Source organism: Carassius gibelio, chromosome B8 (genome assembly GCF_023724105.1).
Source record: "Carassius gibelio isolate Cgi1373 ecotype wild population from Czech Republic chromosome B8, carGib1.2-hapl.c, whole genome shotgun sequence".
Taxonomy (NCBI): Eukaryota; Metazoa; Chordata; class Actinopteri; order Cypriniformes; family Cyprinidae; genus Carassius; species Carassius gibelio.
Window position 1 is genome coordinate 13,592,394 of NC_068403.1, and position 22,720 is coordinate 13,615,113.

Here is a 22,720-nt window from a genome sequence, read left to right on the forward strand (position 1 = left end):
GTGAGGTGTAAGCTAACACTTTAATGCCCTCTACCTGATATACACATTAGTGTAGGAGAAAGAAAATCTTAACAGCCATCTCTTCATAATTCAGAGTTAATATACTGATTTCATCTTAAGACCATTATGTACTGTAACTTAACTTGGCATAAAACACTTTTTTTTAATGCATGGCGTAATATAAAGTACATTTTTCGCCTTTGGTTCTGAATGAAAGCTAATACTAAAGTTTCCAGGGCCCATTGGAGCTGGATTTTTACCATGCTGAAATATCCAGTCAGCACAGAGACAGAAAGATTATTTTGTTATGTAAAGACCCCTCGCTGTACATTGCTGATGAGGGTCAGTGTATGCTGTCGCTAGCATTTCACAGGCATTCTCATTATGTAAAAATGAGCAGCTGAATTTCAGCTGTTGGCTGAATTTGAATTGCAGTACCTGTCAAGATGCAGAATTAGGCAGCAAATTAGAATTTAGGTAGAATTAAATTAAAATGTATTATTTTTCTATAATACAATTTTAATAACATTTTCCATGAATACAATATTGCACACACACCACTGGCATATGTTATCTGTGCAATAATGTATTCATGAAAATTTATATTTTCAGTAACATTACACGAAATTAATGCATAAGTTTGTATGTATATATGTGTGTATATAATACATATACATTATGATGCTCATAATATAACACAACATATGCCATATTTTCTGTAACATTAGATGATATTAATTATCAATAAATAAGTTTGTATTTAAATATTTCATTATGTTTAATGAACTTTAATTTCAAGCTCACACACATACATATAATGCACATATATGATGCTTAAAATATAATTCTAAAATATAACTGTTTGAATAATATGCATTATAAAAAAATGTAAATTTTCAGTTAATCCGTTATGAAAAAAATATTTGGGAATAAAAATATATAATTAATAGCTCAAATCTATATAATTATGTTTTGTTCAAAATCTGTTGTGTGACTTTGTAAAATTCTTTTTAATTGCAATTAATAGAATTTTAATCAGATTCTATTTTAGATTTCTGAAATTTGCCCAATCTTGACTGTTTAAGCACATTTTCATGTTGAGTCTAATTGTTATGATCCATACAATCATCTCAAAGCTGCTCTGCAGTCTGTAGTGGCTTTTCCCCCCAAGTTTTGATACTGTGCATCTCTCATATGTGATCAGCTGAGCCTTTTGAGCCCTGAGCTAGCATCTGGCTCATGTTTCCTCTTGTCTCCTGGGGCTGTGAGAATGAGGAACATTCCTTTATCATCATCCCAGCATTAATCAGATGCCTGCCGTACTCTCCGGTCACGTTCCACCTGGCTCTGGGGTTTCCATGGAAACGCTGCGGAGTGACAGCATGCAGGCAGCGTGTGAGTGGGCACTGGGAGGTGTGGGGAGGAGCCAGTTCCCCCACTGCAGCATCCGAAGAGCGGGGATCTCTCTTTCACAAACACAACTGAACATCCTCCTTACTGCAGTCAAAGCCCCTCTGGACCGAGTGTGTGCCCCCCCTGCTAGGAATCCTCAGTGTCTAAATCAACCAGTGTATTGTCCGTCTCTGGTGAATCTCAAGCCAAAATGTCTTCTAAGCTACCTTCAGGCAAACCCACGTCCCCTTTCAGGAAGAGAGGCAGCCTGCAGTACACAGCCAGTGGAGGTAAGTGTGTTTATTCAAAAACAATATGGATTTATAAAAGTGTGTGTGTGTGTATGAGAGAGAGAGAGAGAGAGAGAGAGAGAGAGCGGTGTAAATTTAATGGAAAGGAGAACAGAATATGTCATTATGTGTACATTTGTACATGTACATCTGTATATATTCAACATATTTGCAGGTTAGTTCCTCACATTTGATTCTTATATACCAGTTGTTTGGAAGAGTTTCTGTAATCCAGCTTCCATTTAATGTAGAAACTTTTATACCTGTTGATATAAGGAAAACTGTTGCAGCTTTTCAAGACTATGCTCTTTTTTTGTCTCTCTTTTTCTTATGGGTCCAAGAAGAGCTAAAGCTAATACTTTACGTGAATGTTTTTCTCTTTGAAATGGAGTAATAGCTCCTGGGTCTGTGTTTGATATTTCTCTGATGCGCAGAAAGAGGAAGTTATGTATTAAACATAATTTTCTTAGCCATAATCACATTGGCATTACTTAGCTGATTGTGTTTATGACCACAACGCCTCAATTGCTGAATAAATTCATCCGGATAATGTTCCTGATTCAATTGCAAGAATGCCAGCCAGACAAGGGAAATCAAACATGCACCAGTTACAGTCTAGACCACATCCATAAAATGCATGCAACACATTGTTTGTGGTCAGGCCAGCATTGCATAAGGCTTACATAAGATCCCATCCAAAAACCATTTCACACCTTTCTCTTGCAGAAAAACACAAACACTTTACTTAGGTGTTGCATGTATTCATTAGACATTTGTGCCTCTGATGAAAACCTGAAACAGTGTTATTCAAAATGCATTTATCTCTGGCTGAGTGCAAAACCAGACTCATTTGACTTTCGAGAGCCCGAGGCAGAAAACATTATCAAAAATCATCTTCTCCACAGAGATGGAGAAATTAAATGAGCGTAGAGGCATATTGCTGTTGTCTTTAAAAAAATGATGCAAAATTGAAACCACACAGTTCCTGACAACCACAAAACCTTCACATTCACATGTACACATGCAGTAATAAATTATAGCCACTGCTTTGCTTTAAATGAAAAGTCCTTAAAACAGTGTTTTTTGTGACACTACAACATGCAATATTTAAAATTCCTCTCGCATTTCAGCAGCAATCAAGTGTCTGATTACTGAAAGGCTGCGTGCGCTTTTACTGTGGCTCATTCTTGACATGTTAATCGACTCTAAATATGCAAATGCATGGCATGATTTGAAAGACCGCAGTAAAAAATAAAAGGTTTGGATAAATGTTCCATTTTGTTTCTTTATTATAATATTTTATAATACATTTGGACTTAAGTAATCAGTCAAAATACTGATTGATATGTAGTAAAAATATTTTATTACTATTGACTATTTATCACATTGACCAAAATAATGGTGCATCCATAGTTTTTTTTTTCTTACAGGTTTCATAGAACTACAGCATCATAAAGCGAACATGTTTCTTTGCATTTACCTTACATTTTAGAGGCTCTAATAACATACCTTGAATAACCTTTGACTAACATTATGTTTAACTCCCCAGCATTCAGTGTACAATGATATTGTTTGTTTTGATTTTATTTATAACCACTATGAGTGTTTCGCCATGCGTCACTTGAGGTCTGTACCCAGAGCTCTTCCCATTATGTCACTTGGGACCCTGTCTCTGTTACATTATGTTCGCTCAAATGTTTCATAACCTTCTCACTTTTTTCCTCTGATCATTAAAAATGGAAAAGATAAGGCTGACCTTATTGATTACTTAAAATGATTACTTAAAATATCCTTAAAGGCACAGATGTTTGTGTGCAACCAATTTGTTCTCTTCTTAGTAGAGATAAGATGAGAATGTTAGTGGTATAACTTGATCATAGTTGAAGTTCATGTTTCAGCCTCCAGATTTCTGTATACCACACATCACGTTGCAATGCTTTAAACATTGGCCCCCTTGGTGCCTCCCTTTGCCTTCAGTGTGGTATGGAAGAGGAGGGCTTCTTTAAAGGAGCCCTTTTACTGCCTCCCCCTCAGCCACCATATTGCTACTATTTAGAGTTGTTTTTTTCCAAATCCACCCAACCCTTTACTTCCCAAGATTCCCAGGGACTTCACTGATGAGGTGGGAAGTTTATGGATTCTTAAAGACTCTTGTGCTTTTATGAAAGGTTAGTTAGACTATTAATATGTGTAGGTGTATATGTACTTGTGTACTGTCAATTGTTTGTGGATTGAATTAAGACAGTAGTTGTGAAAGTCAGTTGAAAGAATGAGTTTTTCTACGATCGTGCAATCCAAAGAACGCACAGTTTGACATTGTCCACTAGGTGGAACTAGCGAGACATTTTTCCAAGCAAGCATACTTGATATTCATTTGCTTTGTCTCAAGATTTTAAATGTGCGTTTTTCCCCTTCTTCTGTTTGTTTTCTTGGAGTGTTCTTATCTACTGTACAATTTAAAGTAAAAAGAGCTTGAGAGGTGAACAGGTGAGCTGAAGAATGGCAGATAATTGCAAAATGCTGATGTGCATAGCTTGTGGCTATCACATCATACCCAAAATACTTTTGTAAATACCCCAAATATAGGCTGTAAAGGTGCTTCAGCTAAGTACTGAGTTAAAGGGTTAGTTCACCCTAAAAAAAATGAAAATGAGCCTGTGTTTTACTCACCCTCAAGCAATCCTACAGTAGGTGTATTTGACTTTCTTCTTTCAGACGAATCCAATTGGAGTTATAAAAATGTTCCTCTCTCTTCTAAGCTTTATCATTGTAGTGGTCGGGTGTTTCTGCTCAACAGTCCAAAACACGTTGAATATAGTGTCTGCATCCGTAATAAAATGTGCCTCACACGGCTCTGGGGGGTGAAAGGCCTCCTGTAGCGAATATGAAAATATCCATATTTTTAATGTAATAAACACTTTTCTATAACTTCTGCTATCTGTCATTCATGGAAGCAGTTCAGGCAGATGATGTAGGGTGTCAGCGTTGCATGATTAGTGACGAACAAAGAGAGAGAACAAAACAAAATACTGGTCATGAATTAGTAGCACAAAATGAGAAAATGTAAAGAAAAATGTCGGGGTTATGATATAAGCCAAGAGAAGACTGTTTTTCATTTACTAAAGAAAGGAAACTTGCTTCCTTTAAAAATTGTGAAAGTATCTCAGAGGCACACACAACGCATATGTACTATGTCATCGGACAAAGTGTTTATTATGTTTGAAATCTGGATATTTGTCTTACAAAAAAGGTATTTGTCTGAAAAAAGAAAGTCATATACACCTAGGATGGCTTAAAGGGTGAGTAAAACACAGGCTTATTTTAATTTGGGGGGATTAAGTTGTGACCGTTCTGTTTTTGCGTTGCCATTATGGTGTATGGAGGGTATATTGATGTGTAAAAAAGTTATTTAAAGCAGTTTTACAAAATGCTGCAACATAAAATGTGAACATCTTATTTTATTAATTTTTAATTTTATTTTGCTTATTTTATTTTATTTCCCCCAAACAAAGGCCTTCAATCACAGGAAAAAAAGGGGAAAAAAAGCAATTGGTCTCAAGAGGCTCACAAAACCTCATCAGTGCAATCTTTGTCTCTTTTTCTCTCTCTGATGTTTCCATCAAAGCCTTTTTCCTCCAAAAGAGGAGCAGGATTCAGGGATTCTATTGTTCCCTCTGATTAAACAGCTTCAGATGATCAGAAACACCTCTCAACCCCTCTGGATACAAGAGCAGAATCATTTACACTCTATATAGGTTTTTATGGGTTTAAGAGACAAAGCAGATAACACACTTCATCCACAGTAATGCTCAGCTCAATATTCTGTTGACAGTGCTGGTTTGGTGACAGCTCCAGTATAATAGCTCGTGATGGGCCAGATCTTATATCAGTCTCGTCGTCCAAGACTAGTTTCTTATTCTGTTAACAACAACAACCAAAAATTGTGTTTGAGATGACCTCTATTTCAGCTTCCAAGGGAATCTCTCTTTCTCTGTCCTTTTCTCAAAACATCCTCCAGCGCTTTTGCATGCACTGCAGTCTAACGCGTCACGGAGGTGAAGGACGGGGGGTGTAGAGAGACACTGTCTAGCTCACTGTGTCACAGAGACAACACAGTGATGCTGTTGAGCTCCCCTGCCCCTCAAGACCAAGTGGTATGGTCCAGCCATGTGTCAGGGATATTTAAACGAGAGGGGGATGACAGTGGCTATAGCCCAGACAGCTGGCAGGAACCAGGAAGAGGAGGGAGGGGAGAGTGGATGCTTCGGCTGCATCAGCTGTGTTTACTGTATGTATGTGGGACAGACTGAATCACAAGACAATGTGTGTGTGTGTGTGAGTGAGTGAGTGAATGAATTAATGAATGACAGGCATGCTTTGCTGGACAAATTGTAGCTTTGTGTTTGCTACATGTTCTTTCTGTCTCTCTTCTTTTATTCTGCCTGCCTTTTCTGCCCTGTTTTGGGAGATTTCCAGCAATAGTTTGCACGCATCCTTTCATCTGAGATGTTTATTTCCTTCTATGCCCTTTCATTCTGTGTCTCTCCATCTCTAAGCTCTCAGCTGTGTTGCTGTCAGCTCATGTTTTTCCCTCGGGAGTCTTGCACTTGTGTGTGTGTGTGTGTGTGTGTGTGGCTGAAAGATGGTGTGTGGATATATTGATTGTCCTCAGTATTGTCCTGTTTTGAAGGTGTGGTGGTCAGCGTTGTGTTTCACAGGTGACAGATTAAGTGGACAGTTGAAGGAGTAGTAGAGAAGGATGCTGATTGTTCTGTGTATGAGATTGTGTCTGTTTAAAGGAAAAGAGGTTATGAGGCCTCCAAACCCTGCTGGGAAATCCAGTTTGAGCTGGTCGATGTGTTTTGGTTTCTAATACTTTAGCTACACACTGGTGGATAATCTTGGGTGATCAGCAAACCAGCTACCAAGCTTGATTTAGCGAGACCAGTTAGAAACCATTTACTGTGTTCCAAAACGCAATGATTTTCCAACAGGAGACCCATGGACAGGAGTTCATTATTCTAAATGGAACACTGCAAGCTATAGTGGTAGTCATGTGATTTCACATAAACCATGAATGTGTTTCATATTTGTATGTTCTCTGCCAGTTCCAGTTTAATTTACACCTATCTTGAAGGGTCATGTCAGGTGTTAAGTGAGTGAACAAAGGGATGCACATTAGGTTGCCATGGTGACAGTGACTGGCCCTGATTGGAGTTAGTGAGGTAACTGTAACTCTCAGTGTGGTTCGGTTTTGCTCAGGATTTCATTAAGTATGTCACTGTTTGCATTAGAACCAGTTGGTAATATAATTTTAGACCACATATTAGGTATTGTAAGACAAGACGGCTTCCCTAATTATGTTTGTATAACCTATTTCTGCATTTATGGAACATATGAGATGTTTCATTATCTGAACTTTTATGATAATAGTAAATGCTGTAAATATACAGTACTGTTCAGAATATTTTACAAATGTTTTTGAAAAAAGCCTCTTATGCTCACCAAGACTGCATATATTTTATTAAAAATACTGTAAAAAAAAGTATTACAATAAAAACTGCAGTAAAAAAAACATAACAATAAAACCTTCAAATAAATAAATAGATAAGAACAGTGTACAATATAGTAAAATATTTTAAAGTATAATTTAGTCCTGTGGTGGCAAAGCTGACCTGTCAGCAGTCATTACTCCAGTTTTCAGCATCACATGATCCTTCAGAAATCATTTTCGTACGCTGATTTGCTGGTGAAAACAGTTGAGCTGCTTAATATTTTTGTGTGAACTGGATACATCTTTTTCAGGATTCTTTGTTGCATAGAAAGTTCAAAAGAACAGCATTTATGTGAAACGGAAATCTGTTAGTGACATCTTAAATGTCTTTTTGATCAATTAAATGCATTCTTGCTGAATAACAGTAGTCATTTCTTACTAGTGCACATGCATGATATTTGATAGAAAACAGAATGAATTCAAATAAAATGTAATAAAAATGTATTAAAATGTAATTATTTTCAAAAGCTAACATTTAAACCTCAAATATTTTGTCAAATATAAAGCAGATACAGTAAATGCACAAATGTTACGCAACTTTCAAATGAAAATGAATTTGTTGTTGAGCGGGATGGTGTCTAACTTACAAGCAAGCCTAGCAGTGAGTTTGATCTTTGACCTCAGCTCCTGCACTGGTCATTCTAGTGCTGCTCTTATCTCTCAGCTCTGTATCTCACTACAGTGATTATTCTCCTCTCTGTGGCATTTATAGACCCTCATTCTAGAATGTTTACCATCAGAATCAATAACTCCATTACCTGTGTTGTGTAATTGCACGGTTGAATCTCATCCGTACCCAGTAGAGGTTAGCCACTCGGACTGGTTTTGAGTGTTTTTCTGATTTGCTGTTTGTGTAGTGATCCTGGGGGATTGGTGGTTACGTAACAAGCATGAAACTACCAAAATAACACACATGAGAAGATTATACACAAGCCAGTGGATATAGAAGTATCTACTTCAGTTTTTGCATTGTTCTATACACACACATGGACATCAAAAATCCTGACAAAATCTCTTGCTATACTCTTTTTTTTTTATGCTTTAGCTTTCATTGAAGTGTAAAATGTGTAGGCCGTGATCGTGTGGAGGTAAAAGAGAAGTGTGAAAACCCAGAGCGTGATTATAAGTGTGTGAGGTTGTGTGTGCATCTCATGCTGTGTCTGTCTGTGTTGTGTGCTAATGAACTGTCATTGTCATAATTAGTCAACCCATCTGGGCCTGTGAAAAGGCCACACAGATTTTAGCAGTGAGTTCATTTCCAAGACAATCCTGTCGGTAATTACCTTCAATAAACTCACTGATAAGTATGTTGCACATTAACTTTGCCAGAACAGTAAAACAATGAGCAGGGTCTTATAAAGCATTATGTAAACTGCAGTAGAATGAGGGTTAGTATAACATGACTCCATTCCGGCAGCTATGGGCCACATCCACTGATACCAAACTTTAAATTATTCAGTTCTGCTACTCTTGTAGCTGTGGATAATTACATGGCAGTGGTTTGTACTTAGTACTGGATTCTAAGCAGGCGGATGGCTATTCATACTTTCCGCTGGGAGAATGCATGTATTACATCAAATGGCATTGTTATGACAAAGTGGTTGTTATTGAGGTTATGAATAGGAATCATGGTAAAGCTCTAGAAAAACAGACGTCAGTCCCTTAGGGGATGACAGTGACTCAAGTTTGTTTATTGAGAAAGTATTGTATCCTCAAAATCTGCTGTACCAATGTGTTTTATCTACTCAAACCATGTTTATTATGTCACAGTGCATTTTCTGCCCATTAGTCTGGAGTTCATATTTTGATCTTTTTTTAACATGATACTCGTGCACATCCCATCATCGGTTCTCTTTTAGCAGTTCAGTCAATGTACCATGTGTTGGTTTATTTTGCATCAGAGGGAGTGTCAGGCACGTTTATAAACCGAATAATTTAAGTAATTTGTGGATTAGTGCATACTGGAGACACAAACAGTTTCAAACGATTCAGTTCGGTTTGGTGAACTAATTCGACAGGTTCACCAAGAAGATCCGGATAAATAGAACGATTTGTTCATGATCCAGACATCATTAGACAAGACAAAACCAATAAAACCCATTACAAACAATGCATTTGTTGAATCCATTGGGGACATAATTACTGATTATAATGACTTAAACATAAAACCAAGTCTGCATTTTTGATTAGAGAAACGACAAACAATAAGCAATACCCAACACTGCTCAAAACATGATCTCAGGATGAATTCAGGTCCAGAAAACAGCTTTTATTTTGACTACTGCAGATCTATACTGTAGCCCACATACTAGTAGCTTGCTCTGAAGTGCTGCCACTGTAACTGTTTTGAAATTCTGCTGATGGGTCCAACTACAGGAATCCATCTATACTTTGCCCATTTCCTGTGTGCTTTCATGGTGGAACGAGATGTCCAGTTCTCAGCAGTGCTTAATTATTTATCAGGCTTATGAATATTTGATCAAGCGTCAGAGTTTAGGAAGATTGATATCACTCACAGGAACTATGGAACTCGAGCAGAAGGGACGAGCTTCACTTGCTAAGTAAAAGTGTTGAAAGCATTTGTTTGTGAAGCACTATATTGTGACCAGTGTTGGGGGTAACGAACTACAAGTAACATGTTATGTAATCAGATCCCCCTTTTTTTAAGTAACTATTAAAGTAACACGTTACTTTTTAATTTAGAAGGAAATATCTGAGTTACTTTTTCAAATAAGTAACTCCAGTTGCTTTGTTCGCCATACTGACTGACGGCTTTTGTGTTGCAATGTTGAGAGACATTGGGGGTAAGTGCATAGGCGTTGTGTGCACTGTGTGAACAAGATGCTTACTGTAGTTCAAGACTAAATATGAACATGTATTTACTCATCTCACCTGCACAAAAACAGATTCTGTATATTACACTAGAAACTCGAATATTACACAAGACAAATATAATTTGTATTTAATACCATTTTATTAACCCATGTCTTTGCTATTGAACTTCGAAGATCAAATTCAACCATAATAAGCAAAAAATGACACATTTTTGTTTCATTTTTGTTATCACTGAATCATGTTGAACATGAATTTACATTTCCTTCGGCCTGAGACTTTAATTGTGAAAGGGCTTTTATATTTGTAAAAGAAGAACAAACAAGCAATATTTAGAAAGTAACTCAAAAGTCACGTAACGCATTACTTTCCGTAAAAAGTAACGAAGTAATGTAATTAGTTACTTTTTTAGGGAGTAATGCAATATTGTAACGCATTACTTTTAAAAATAACTTTTCGCAACACCGAATGTGATATTACAATATTTCTGATCTGTGAGAACTTTACTTTGGCTTACACTATACTGAAAAAAATAATAATTCAGTATTTAGATCCTTAATCAAAATATTTAATAAAATTTTATCCTAATTATTTATCCTTAAACAATTATGCCCAATATGATTTAATTTTTACATTTTAAATAAATAAATAAAAGAGTTGTTTTAAATCAAAATAATATTTAACAATAAAACTGTTTTTTAACTGTATTTTAATCAAATTAAATGCAGCCATGGTGAGTATAACAATCTAGTTGTCAAAAACATTCTTAACATGCGTATATCTAATTCTCAGTATCTTATTTTAAGTAGTACATTTATCTTGTTTTAAAAAGGTTTGGATATTGATGTTGTGACTTTTGGCAGTGTAGAAATGCTATAATTTGAGTGGGCACTAGAACTTTTTTGTCTGTAATTGCCCACAAGTTAAGTGGGCATACTAAGACTGAGGCAAACACACTCACATACAAACTAATGCCTTCCACCTAAATGCTCCATTGTTTGGTGAGACAAACGGTTGTGGATCTTCAGCAGCTTTCTGATCCTGCCTTTCTCTGGACAGCAGAAAAACAAGGCTAAATAAAATGGATCACAATGTATTGCCATTTTTCCTCAAATGTTTTCTTCATATTCACTTCTAAAAAATAAAAACGTTTTAAAAATGAAATCCAGTCATGCCATCTATGTTGAAATATAAAGATCTTTTTCTCATGATCATTCTAGTAGATCTCCGTGTTGGCCGACACCTCCTCACATCCCAGTATTCTTTGCCTGGCAACCCTGTAACCAAGCACAGCCACATTGACCTGCGCACATCCATGGATGGCAAATACAAAGAGATTGCAGAGGTAAACAATGCAGCAATCAGAATAATCACGATGCTTGAATGCATTTTTGGTGTTTGTTTCTGCTGTTATGTAAATGAGTGCTTAATTGTGTGCGTTTAGGAGCTGTTCTCCCGCAGCCTGGCGGAGAGTGAGATGCGGAGTGCTCCATATGAGTTCCCTGAGGACAGCCCTATTGAGCAGCTGGAGGAGAGGCGGCACCGACTGGAGCGGCAAATCAGCCAGGATATCAAGTACTACATCCCATCATGAAACGACCATTGAAAGTAGCTGTAGTGCTTACAATACACAAACTTTATGACCTAAAATTACACAATTTCATTAACCCAACATTCTCTGTTCCTAGAGCTTGATAGCCAGCAGACTAGTCAACTAGTAAAGCTAGTCAACCAACGGATGTACACTTGCTAGTTAAAGGGATAGTTCACCCAAAAATGAAAATGACCTCATGATTTACTCACCCTCAAGCCATCCTAGGTGTATTTGACTTTCTTCTTTCAGACTAATACAATCACAGTTACATATTAAAAATATCCTGGCTCTTCCGAGCTTTATAATATTTTGAAGTTCAATAAAGTGAATCCATCCATCATAAAAAGTACTCCACAGTGCTCTGGGGGTTAATAAAGGCCTTCTGAAGTGAATCAATGCACTTTTGAAAGAAAAATATCCATATCTATTAGTCGTACAGTACACAAGAGTATAGTTTCAGAGGATTACATGGGTGTAAGCTCTGGTGAGAATATTCTAGAACCAGGTTTTGTTTACAGCAAAGGAAAACCAGTCTCCTTGTGGCTTATATCCAAATCCTCTGTCTTTTTTCTTAATTTTCTCCATTTACCTCGTTTTGTAATTTTTTGTTTTTTTTTGGTACCAGCAACTGAAGCACAACATACATGCTGATGTCCAACTGTACTAGTCTTTACAGCTGGGCATGTGTAATAAAAAAATTAAATTGTGCCAATATTAGTCTTATACATTCGATGCTCTGTATGCACATGTGACCTTTGACCCACAGTGAGTTAATTAAATGCCATTTCTCTTAAGGTTTGAGCCTGATATCCTGCTGCGAGCCAAACAGGACTTCATGAAAACTGACAGTGCGACAGATCTGGAGTGAGTGTCTTTAAGATCATTCATGTGAGATACAGTGTTTTTTTTTAAAACTAGTATCAGCATGCTGTACCTTTACTCTGTCTCAGGTTTATGAAAGAACAAAACCAGGCTCCCAAAGAACCCTATCCCGAGAGAGAGCTCGTCCCTGAGAGGGAGTATCAGAGAGTCGCCATCTCTGGAGAGGAGAAATGTGGGGTAGCAACAGCTCGCTTTTTCACTTTGCTGTTTTGTTTGTTATATAAAAACAAGCTGTTGCTGACAGAGCTGAAGTGGACACTACTGACATTACATAAACTCCTGAGGGAGAACCAAGTTTCACACATTCCCACACAAATACACAAACTCTTGAGGGAAGCATGAGGTGACCGCAACACAGCTGAGGGAGGAGCTGAAACAAAGAAACAAATACAGAATATTAATAGTAAATAAATAAATAAAACATTTTAGAACAGCTTTTTACTTTTTTCACCTAAAGTTCTGTGTATCTGGAAGAGAAATGGACTTCTGCTCCACTATAACACTATACTGTAAAACTGTCTCCTGAAAAAGGTTAGAAAGATGTAGATAGATTTACGTAATCACACCTGCAATTTTACAGTCGATACTGATACTCAGAAAAACAAGAGTAGAAAGTAGAAACGGGATATTATTTTAAAATAAGTAAAATTATTAAGAAAGTAAATATTCAGTAACTTTCATTTCAGACACAATATTGTGAGGAACGTTTTAGTTTTGACAAAGAAATTAGTTTTAAAGTCAAAGCATACTGCTGAGCATCTCAAACATTTACCAGACAGACTTTAAGAAATTAGGTTTCATTTTTGAATGAATCAGCGTTTTTAAAATAATCGATTGAGTGAAAGATTCAGTGATTCACTTAAATTTAAATATTTCCTCCCTGAATGAAACCTGCTGTTTCCATACTATATACATAGTATGCAGAAAACATTACGCCAAAAGAGTAGTATTTCTGAATTCATATTGTTCTTAAAGTAGCCAAACTTCCACATTCAATGGACACTTTATTTATTCAGTTACATACCTAACTGAATGAATCAGTACTGTTGAACAAATCGTTTGAGTGAATGAATCACTGACCTGCAGAAAGGGGTCACTGAAAAATCCCCATCTCTGATACATACCGTAGATAGATAGATGGGCAGACAGACAATGTTTGAGTTCGTCTTCTTCTCTCACACACCACAGGTTCCATTCACTGACCTACTGGATGCTGCTAAATGTGTGGTCAAAGCTCTGTTCATCAGAGAGAAGTACGTCTCTCTGTCCATGCAGAGCTTCTGCAGGACCACAGCACATTACCTGCAGGAGGAGCTAGGTGACCAACCTCTGGACCTCGACACCTTCGAGGAGATGCCGGAGTCCTCTGTATCTGCAGGTGGGTGGAACCAGAGTTTCCTGAAGCATGTATTCTGAGGATTGATTTATGTCCAAGAACCAGGACCTTATACTCAGAATGTACAATAAATGGAAAAGTTTCAGATTGTAAATAGAGAAACACTGGATTGATCTGCATGTAGGAGAGTGGAATAATTTACAGCAGAATGTTTTCATGGAATTGAACTGTTAACTTAATATTAATACCAGGCGTTTTGTTTGCAGATTCAGAATCTGTTTATGAACCACAGATGATCAGTTAAACCACAGCGCTTTCATTTTGTCATCATTACCTCCACAATTACGAAATATAACAAAGTGAGGAACAGAATTTTTTTTTTTATTATAATAAAATTTTGACATCTGCCATAGCTCTACTTGATTTGGTCATGGGAAAATAGCAATGCTCAATTTATGAAATAGTCAGATATTTCAAATTCATTTGTTATATTAATAGAAAACAGTTATTTCAAATTGTAATAATATTTCTCAATATTACTGGTTTTACTGTATGCTTGGTGAAATAAATTCTGCATTGGTAAGGATAAGATACTTTTTTCAAAAAAATAAAAAATCTGTATTTATTATTTTTTTTTTGGTGGTGGTGATCAGTATTCAGAAAACAGGACGACTGAATATGTTTCTCTCTCTTATATCATATGTTCTCCATAGATGCGACGGTCCACCCACCGGTGTCAGAAACCCACCCTTATGAGGTGCTAGACCCTGCCAGCATGCCCCCAGGTTTGGGCTACACTTGCAAGATGGTGGATGGTGTTGTTCATGTGTACACGCAGAAGTAAGACTTCTTCCAGTGATACATAATTAAAATATCTTTGGAAAGTGGTGGTAGTTGTACTTTCTTTTTTAATATATTCTTTCTCAATGTCCATCAGTTCCTCAGAGCTAGACTTGCCGTACCCAGACCTACAGGAATACATCGCTGATATGAACATGATGATGGCGCTCATCATTAACGGGCCAGTGTAAGTTGTCCCAAACACTGTGAGGTTTGTTTCCATTCTGATGCAGCAGAGTCAGGAAAAGATGATCAAATTATTGATTGAAACGGCTCATTCTGTAAATGTGAGCTGATCCCTGAGTGACTGAAATCATTATGCACTGACCTCAGTTTGAACCTGTGGATGAAATGTAAAAATAAACCCATCCTCACTGATATAAAGATGTGTAATTAATTTGTAATATGATAAATGTCACGAAGATGAAGAAGTGGAAAAGTCTGATTAAATCTGACCCTAAAAATAGCCAGAACTGCTCTGATTTGCCTTAGGTCTGGCATGTGGATTCCTGATTGCACATTTTTCAAACAGGAAATCTTTCTGCTATCGCCGGCTGCAATACCTCAGCTCCAAGTTCCAGATGCACATTCTCTTAAACGAGATGAAAGAGTTGGCAGCACAGAAGAAAGTCCCTCACCGTGATTTCTACAACATCAGGAAGGTCGGCTGTCCGCACAAACATGTTTCATTGAAGTTCGTTAAATTTATTAGGAAAAATTATTTGATCAATCACTATTGAACTTTGACGTCTTGACCTTCAGGTGGACACACACATCCATGCCTCATCCTGTATGAATCAGAAGCACCTGCTGCGCTTCATTAAAAGAGCCATGAAGAAATATCCTGGTGAAATCGTCCATGTAGAACAAGGCCGAGGACAGACTCTATCAGAGGTGTTTGAGAGCATGAACCTGACGGCCTTTGACCTCAGCGTAGACACTCTGGATATGCATGCGGTAAGAACTGTAGAGGTACTGTACTGTAGTTATATACCTGCCATAAGTTGTTGGGAAAATACTTCTACCATCACCAGCTATTAGACATAATAATAAACAGAAGAAATAAACCGAATGTCCACTTCACTTGTGAATACACTGCTTAAAATGTTTGGGGTCTGCAAGACTTTAACATTTTTGAAAGAAATCTCTTGTGTTCACCAAGATTTAATTAAAACTACTGGAAAAAAAGTAATTTTGTGTTATATTATTATGTTATTGCCATTTTTGATTCGCAAAGCTGAATTTTCAGTATCATCACTCCGTGTTCGAATGATCCTTCAGAAATGATTCTAATATTCTAATTTGGTGCTCAAGAAACATTTTTTATTATGAATGTTGATAACATGTTTTTATTATCAACAGTTGTGCTTCTTCATATTTTTGTGAAAAAATATTATAATGCCTTAAGAATATCCTTATAATGTATTATAAATACAGGCTTCATAAAAGGTGTTACCAAATATTTTTTTCATGGTTCTTTGTTGAATATAGTATTTAAAATAGAAATATTTCATAACATTATAAATTACTTTGCTGTCACTTTTTGTCCATTGTTGAATTTCTGTTATATTAATTTCTTCTAAATAGTATTGAAAGAAGTGCTTGGTATGTTATGTCTTGTCGACTTAATTATTCATTAAAACCTTAATAAAGTGACCATTAACAAAATAGGAGCATTAAAGGACAGAAAACTGAAATAACACAGAACCGTGAAGTTTTAAAAGAACTTAGTTGTTTCCCAGTAGATACCAAGGAAAATATTCAGTGGGAGTTCCAGACTTCATGAGTTTGTGTGGGATCTAGGTCACTCTCACTCCAAATATGTAGCACAGAGTCGCAGATGCAGTCTCACAATCTCAGCAGGTTTACACTTAAGTGAAAACTGAATAAGCTGATGAATGACCTGTTGTTCTCTACTCAATGCAAACTGTGGCTCTACATGAATGCTGCACAACATTGCACACAGTTTATTGGGTCCCTAAACCATGTGAATCAAAATCTTTACTAAAAGAGATTTGTTCTCTAAATTGTATGTGGAAATAATTGGCCAACATTGAAGAAATTGTTTTGGAAGGGAAGATGAGGGGGAAAAAAACTTTTTTAAAGATTAAAAATATTCTCTCTTTCCTGTAGGACCGTAACACGTTTCACCGCTTTGATAAATTCAACTCCAAATACAACCCCATTGGAGAGTCCATCCTCCGAGAAATCTTTATCAAGACTGACAACCATATTGAGGGGAAATACTTCGGGCACATGATCAAGGTATCTACTCCATATAATCTTTGAGTTAAACAAAACAAACGTATGGTAAAGTGCGCCCCCTGCTGATAGTTGTATGTTGGTGTATTTCAGGAGGTGATGGCGGACCTGGAGGAGAGCAAATATCAGAATGTGGAGCTGCGGCTCTCCATCTACGGCCGCTCACGAGATGAATGGGATAAACTGGCTCAGTGGGCTGTCAAACACAAAGTTTATTCAGATAACGTGCGCTGGCTGGTGCAGGTGCCCCGGTTATTGTGAGTACTTATTATTCAATTATTATGTGAAGTAGCAATTTATTATCTGATGTCTACAGTAGGCCTAAATCTTTGATCAAATTAAGAAATACAAATATTTACACTCTTGTTTAAAAGTTTTGGGTTGGTAAGATCTTATCATTATCAATGTTTTAAACCGTTGTGCTAATTCATATTTTTGTGGATACCACGATATATTTTTTCACTTTTGATCAATGTGTACATTTTCAGACCCCAAACTTTTGAAGGCTGTTATTATTATTATTATTATTACATAAAAATCAATTTAAATTAAGCCCCTAAATAATTGGACATATATCAGAAATGAAGAAAAATATTTTCACTGAACAGAAAATATAAAAGTGAGACTACATTAAAGCCATCACTGACATATAACAAAGCTGTTTCTTTCCTCTACAGTGATGTGTACCACACCAAAAAGCAGCTATCTAACTTCCAGGAGATGCTAGAGAACATCTTTATGCCCCTGTTTGAAGTCACAGTCAATCCCAGCAGCCACCCACAGCTACATCTCTTTCTGCAACATGTGAGTGAACTTTTAGTAATGTAGTAAACCTTGTTTTAGTGTAAAATAATATGTAAATTGGTGTGGAGTGGAAGTATATTTGATTTCACACTCCTTATTCCCAGTGGTTAAAGATATGGCTTGTAAACTCACAGAATCAAACATCTAGCTCATACATGTACAGTATTACTGTCCCTATACAACTTCTGTAAATTGCTTTGTAAGGTGCTTTAGATAAGAAAGAGTTTGCCATTAAAGTTTAACATTTGTGGTTAAATCAAACATCCAGCTTTACTCCAAAAATATGCATCCATCCATATACACCCTTTGTGTTAAAATTAGACTGTCAACATGTATGATCGATCACAGTTGCAGTGAATTGTAAGACTGAATGTTGATGTGCCCTTTAGGTTGTGGGGTTTGATAGTGTGGATGATGAGTCCAAACCTGAGCATCACATTTTTAACCTGGACAGTCCAAAACCTGTGAACTGGACGGTTGAAGACAATCCTCCATACTCATATTATCTGTACTACATGTATGCAAATATGACTGTACTCAACCACCTGCGCAGGTATTTGATGCACCCAAGTACACTTTTTCCTTACCACAATACATCATATTAATTAAGGTAAAAATGTATGTATTTAATACTGATTTTCAGATTTTCTTCTTTGAAAGGTGGATTAAAAGCAATGTGTAGGTTACTGAATTTAAAGATGTTTTAGCTCCAGGATAAATGTGGTTAAATGGTTAAATGTCATCTCTTTCTACAACAGGCAAAGAAACTTGAATTCGTTTGTGTTGCGTCCCCACTGTGGAGAGGCAGGGCCTATTCACCACCTTGTGTCAGGATTTATGCTGTCAGAAAATATTTCCCATGGCCTGCTTCTGAGAAAAGTAAAGAAACTTTACATACTTATACTGAATTTAGCTTGTCCTTGAAAATCTGTCCTGTTCAGATATAAAGAATGTTCATATTGTTTAGTATCAGTCCAATGAAGTAAACAAACATAACAGACGATTTTTGAAAGGTGCCAGTATACAACAGCCATTCAAACATTGATATCCTTTCTTCAGCTTTGATCTATAGTGAATAAATTCGATAGAAAAACATAATGTCTTTTCACACTGGATATTTTAGAGCTAATATTCTTATCTTAAAAGTCAAGAGCTTATCCTGCCACCCAGAGCTTTAGAGTGAGATGTGTGTGTATTTTCCTCAGGCTCCTGTCCTGCAGTATCTGTATTACCTGGCTCAGATCGGCATCGCCATGTCCCCACTCAGCAACAACAGCCTTTTCCTCAGTTACCATCGGAATCCTCTGCCTGAGTACCTGTCTAGAGGCCTCATGGTGTCTTTGTCCACTGATGACCCACTGCAGTTCCACTTCACAAAGGTTACAAGCCGAACTATACCATCAGATATTATAATGTTTTTAATTGCATCTGTTAGGTCTGTAATGTGTTGGACCTAGTGTATGTGTGTGTGTCTGTTCAGGAGCCGCTGATGGAGGAGTACAGCATCGCTGCTCAGGTGTGGAAGCTGAGCTCATGTGACATGTGTGAGCTGGCCCGAAACAGTGTCCTCATGAGTGGATTTTCTCACCAGGTGCTCACATCTACACATACACCTCTGTTAGCATGGCAGAAGTCAGTTTTGTGTTGTTTAGTAAGCTACACATTTTACTTTCACTATTTTGGGAGCACTTGACTATAAGGTTAAATTTGTTAACATTAAAGCACAAGGTAACATGGCCTAAAAAAATTATATTAATTTTGTTCATTTCTACACACACTACTTTTTTTTTAAATAATACTTTTATTTAGCAAGGATGCATTAATTGATCAAAAGTGACTTGGGAGTGAGTCGACATATGGCACAGTTGAGCTTCAGGTGTCCCAAGATTGAATCCCGTCTCGTGGACCTTTCCCGATCCTGTCCATCTCTCTCTCCCACTCACTTCCTGTCAGATTTCTACTGTCCTATCAAGAAAAATGCAAATAAAATGACATTTAAAAGATTTATATTTACAATACGTGCTGTTCTTTAAAAATTATATTCTTGAATGTATCACAGTTTCCATGAAAATATTAAGTAGCACAGCAACATTTTATAAAAAAAAAAAAAAAAATGTTTCTTGAGTAACAAATCAGCATAATAGAATGGTTTCTGAAGGATCATGTGTCACTGAAGACTACTGAATGATGTCTTCACAGGAATAAATAAAAATTTATATTGTATTTATATTTTAATATTATTTCACAGCATTACTCTTTTTACTATATTTTTGATCAAATAAATGCAGCCTTAGTGATCATAATAGACTTCTTTTAAAGGGGTCATGTGATGTGATTTAAATTTTTCATTTCTCCTTGGAGTGTTACAAGCTCTTGGTGCATAAAGAAGATTTGTGAAGTTTCAAAAGCTAAAGTTTCAAATCCAAAGAGATATTCTTTATAAAAATTAAGTCCTCCACGCCTACATAAAACGGCTCATTTAAACACACCTCCACATGTCTACGTCACGATGTGGAAATATTTGCTCATTACCACCCAAATATACACACAAAGAAAGAAGGCATAACTTATTCTCATGTTGCCGCCGCTATGTTGTGAAGACACTGTGTGTTTTGTTGTGAAAGTGAAACTACTTTGTTTGGTCTTCCAAAAGAGGACATGACTAGAAATCAGTGCTTAAGTTGTATTTACAACACTGTTCCAGAACAGTTCAACCCAAATATTCAGATGTGTGCAGCGCATTTTATGGAAGATGAGGACTGTTTCTTAACGTAGTAGCATACAATTTGCCTGTGGCACAACGGCTGTTTGTATAAAGTGGGGCAGTTCCAACTTTGCTTCATACAGTACTCACAGTCTGTAAGTACATTTACTTATTTTAAATAATTGCTACTGATGATTTAAACGCCAGTTTTGAGCAGTGTAGAGTAGGCTTGTTGTTTCTTGTTTCTTTGAACATGGAAACCAATTTGGCTCAAGTCTATCTGTATCTAGTCAAATTACAGTAAAGTAATTAAAAGCCAGCATAAGCAAATTGCATAACACGACCTCATTCTCTAAAACCCCGACCAAAACTACAGTGAATAAAGGAAAATATGACTTTATAATGTAAGATATGATTATTTTACATTATATATGGCTTCTTTTGCATTGAGGATATGGCATATGGCACCTTTTTTTGGTCACACTTTATGTCAAGTGTGCATCCTGAAGCCAAATCACTGATGAAGACAATTAAAATACAAGTAATCAAAGAGAAAAACATGACTAATGCATGCACATGTCTTGTGTCCAGGTGAAAAGCTATTGGCTAGGGCCGCATTATCTCAAAGAGGGGCAGGAGGGCAACGACATCAGACGCACTAATGTTCCAGACATCCGAGTGGCGTACCGCTTTGAGACGCTGTGCGAGGAGTTGAATCTGATCACCCAGGCTGTGCGGTCAGAGGAGCTGGAGACGGTTGAAGAGCAGGGCTCCCTGAGCATGGATGCAGGACCGGCCAGACGTTAGCGGTGTCATACACTCTCAATTATTCACCCAGTACAGAATGTGAGTGAAAGGTTGATTCAGGGAAATGGGACACGGTCATACTGTGTTTGATTCCGCTGGTGTTCATCTAAATGTTTTTATTTGACTTTTAGGTATTTGCTAGAAATGTCCTGTTGTTGTTTTTTTCGGTTGTGAAGTGCAGGTTTAAAGGTCTCAAGAGAATTTGCACAAAGGAAATGCCAATGTTGTGTTTGACAAAAGCACATAAACATTTTGCAGAATACCAACTGGAAACACTTACAGTATCTGTGAACTATTAGATTCCTCCAGATATCCAGTCAAGCATCAGGAAACCCCGGAAGTCCCCCCCTCTGTTACTGTGGACCTTACACTGTCCTTAACCTGCAGTCCAGCATGAAGATCTGTGAAATGGTTTACACTATCATAGATTATAAATGTTTGGTGTCGCTTGTACTCTTGCTCTAAACGCTAACAGCCATAAACATTTGTTCTTTGGCTCAAGTATCTACGCACATCTCTGCCATGAGCCGTCAACATCCTGTCATTTTAAATGGATTTTTATCTCCTTTATGTTCTTGATTTGAACAGGTTCTGTTCTAATAAGTTTATTATTGTGATATTTGTTTTATAGTGCTTGTAACCTTTGTCATTTGACCATTTTTATGTGTGTCTGTAATTGAATAATTATTAGTGCTATTTATTGTAAATCAGACATGATAATATCAAAGTGAAGTTTATTTTTCCTCTGTATTCTGGATCTCAAAATTAAAATATAATTCTGAGAGTCTGTGGATGTAATATTGTACATATACTATTCACTGTATTTTTCAAAGCATAAGTAAGCTGCAAGATTTTTAACCGATATAGAGAAATAAATAGAGCAATAACAATGTAAACAGTGAAACTATTTTTGTTATAAACCAGTGTGTTTTGTGCTTTTGACCAGCTTTTTTTCCTGTGCCCTTCATCCCTGTAGTGTTGGGACTGTAACTTATGCCTAAACTTAGTGCATTAAAACATCAGATTTATGACTTGCATGTTGGATCACATTGCTGTTTGGTGCAGATTCATTTTTTATATTAGTTTTTAATCAAATAACTGTAGGGTTTTGGTCGTTTCTGAAAATCTGGGAAAAGGATCAAGCATTATCAAAAGTTTAACTGGAACTGCTAACTGGAAACCTTCTATTGTTAATTATAAATAAGAAAAAGCAAAAAAAAAATAGCCTAAATACATATATACATATAGACTGTTGGGATATAAAATACAAGACAAACACTTTTTTGTTAAATTATGGTACATTTTATATGTGTATACAATGTAAATGCGTTCTAAACTATTTCTAATTAAAAGCCTCATATAGATATATAATAACAAGAACAAGTTGACCTTTTGGTCCCAATCATAGACTCTATAAAAACAG

General features: G+C 36.6%; 1 protein-coding gene across 4 annotated transcripts; it reads left to right on the forward strand.

Moving 5' to 3' along the window:
* Nucleotides 1-1,457: 1,457 nt before the first annotated feature.
* ampd2b (adenosine monophosphate deaminase 2b) lies at nt 1,458-22,344 on the forward strand. Of its 4 annotated transcripts, none has more exons than XM_052562517.1 (18): nt 1,458-1,682; nt 11,289-11,413; nt 11,513-11,643; nt 12,458-12,526; nt 12,613-12,721; nt 13,733-13,922; nt 14,594-14,720; nt 14,818-14,907; nt 15,253-15,382; nt 15,483-15,677; nt 16,854-16,985; nt 17,076-17,239; nt 17,660-17,786; nt 18,176-18,339; nt 18,545-18,665; nt 18,992-19,165; nt 19,267-19,377; nt 21,082-22,344. In XM_052562517.1, exons 1-18 carry the CDS (start codon nt 1,604-1,606, stop codon nt 21,295-21,297), a joined length of 2,454 nt encoding a protein of 817 aa, XP_052418477.1. In that variant the 5' UTR covers nt 1,458-1,603; the 3' UTR covers nt 21,298-22,344. The 4 variants fall into 4 exon arrangements, with proteins under 4 accessions (XP_052418477.1, XP_052418478.1, XP_052418480.1 ...); XM_052562518.1 differs by lacking the exon at nt 1,458-1,682 and adding an exon at nt 5,901-5,970; XM_052562520.1 differs by lacking the exon at nt 1,458-1,682 and adding an exon at nt 5,915-5,970 and having other exon boundaries at nt 11,292-11,413.
* Nucleotides 22,345-22,720: the final 376 nt, after the last annotated feature.

Bases quoted from the DNA above. Each gene is read 5' to 3' on its own strand.
- ampd2b (XM_052562517.1), top strand. From the start codon at position 1,604: ATGTCTTCTAAGCTACCTTCAGGCAAACCCACGTCCCCTTTCAGGAAG. The intron at 11,414-11,512 runs GTAAACAATGCA...GTGTGCGTTTAG, and splicing joins AATACAAAGAGATTGCAGAG to GAGCTGTTCTCCCGCAGCCT. The intron at 13,923-14,593 runs GTGGGTGGAACC...TGTTCTCCATAG, and splicing joins GGAGTCCTCTGTATCTGCAG to ATGCGACGGTCCACCCACCG.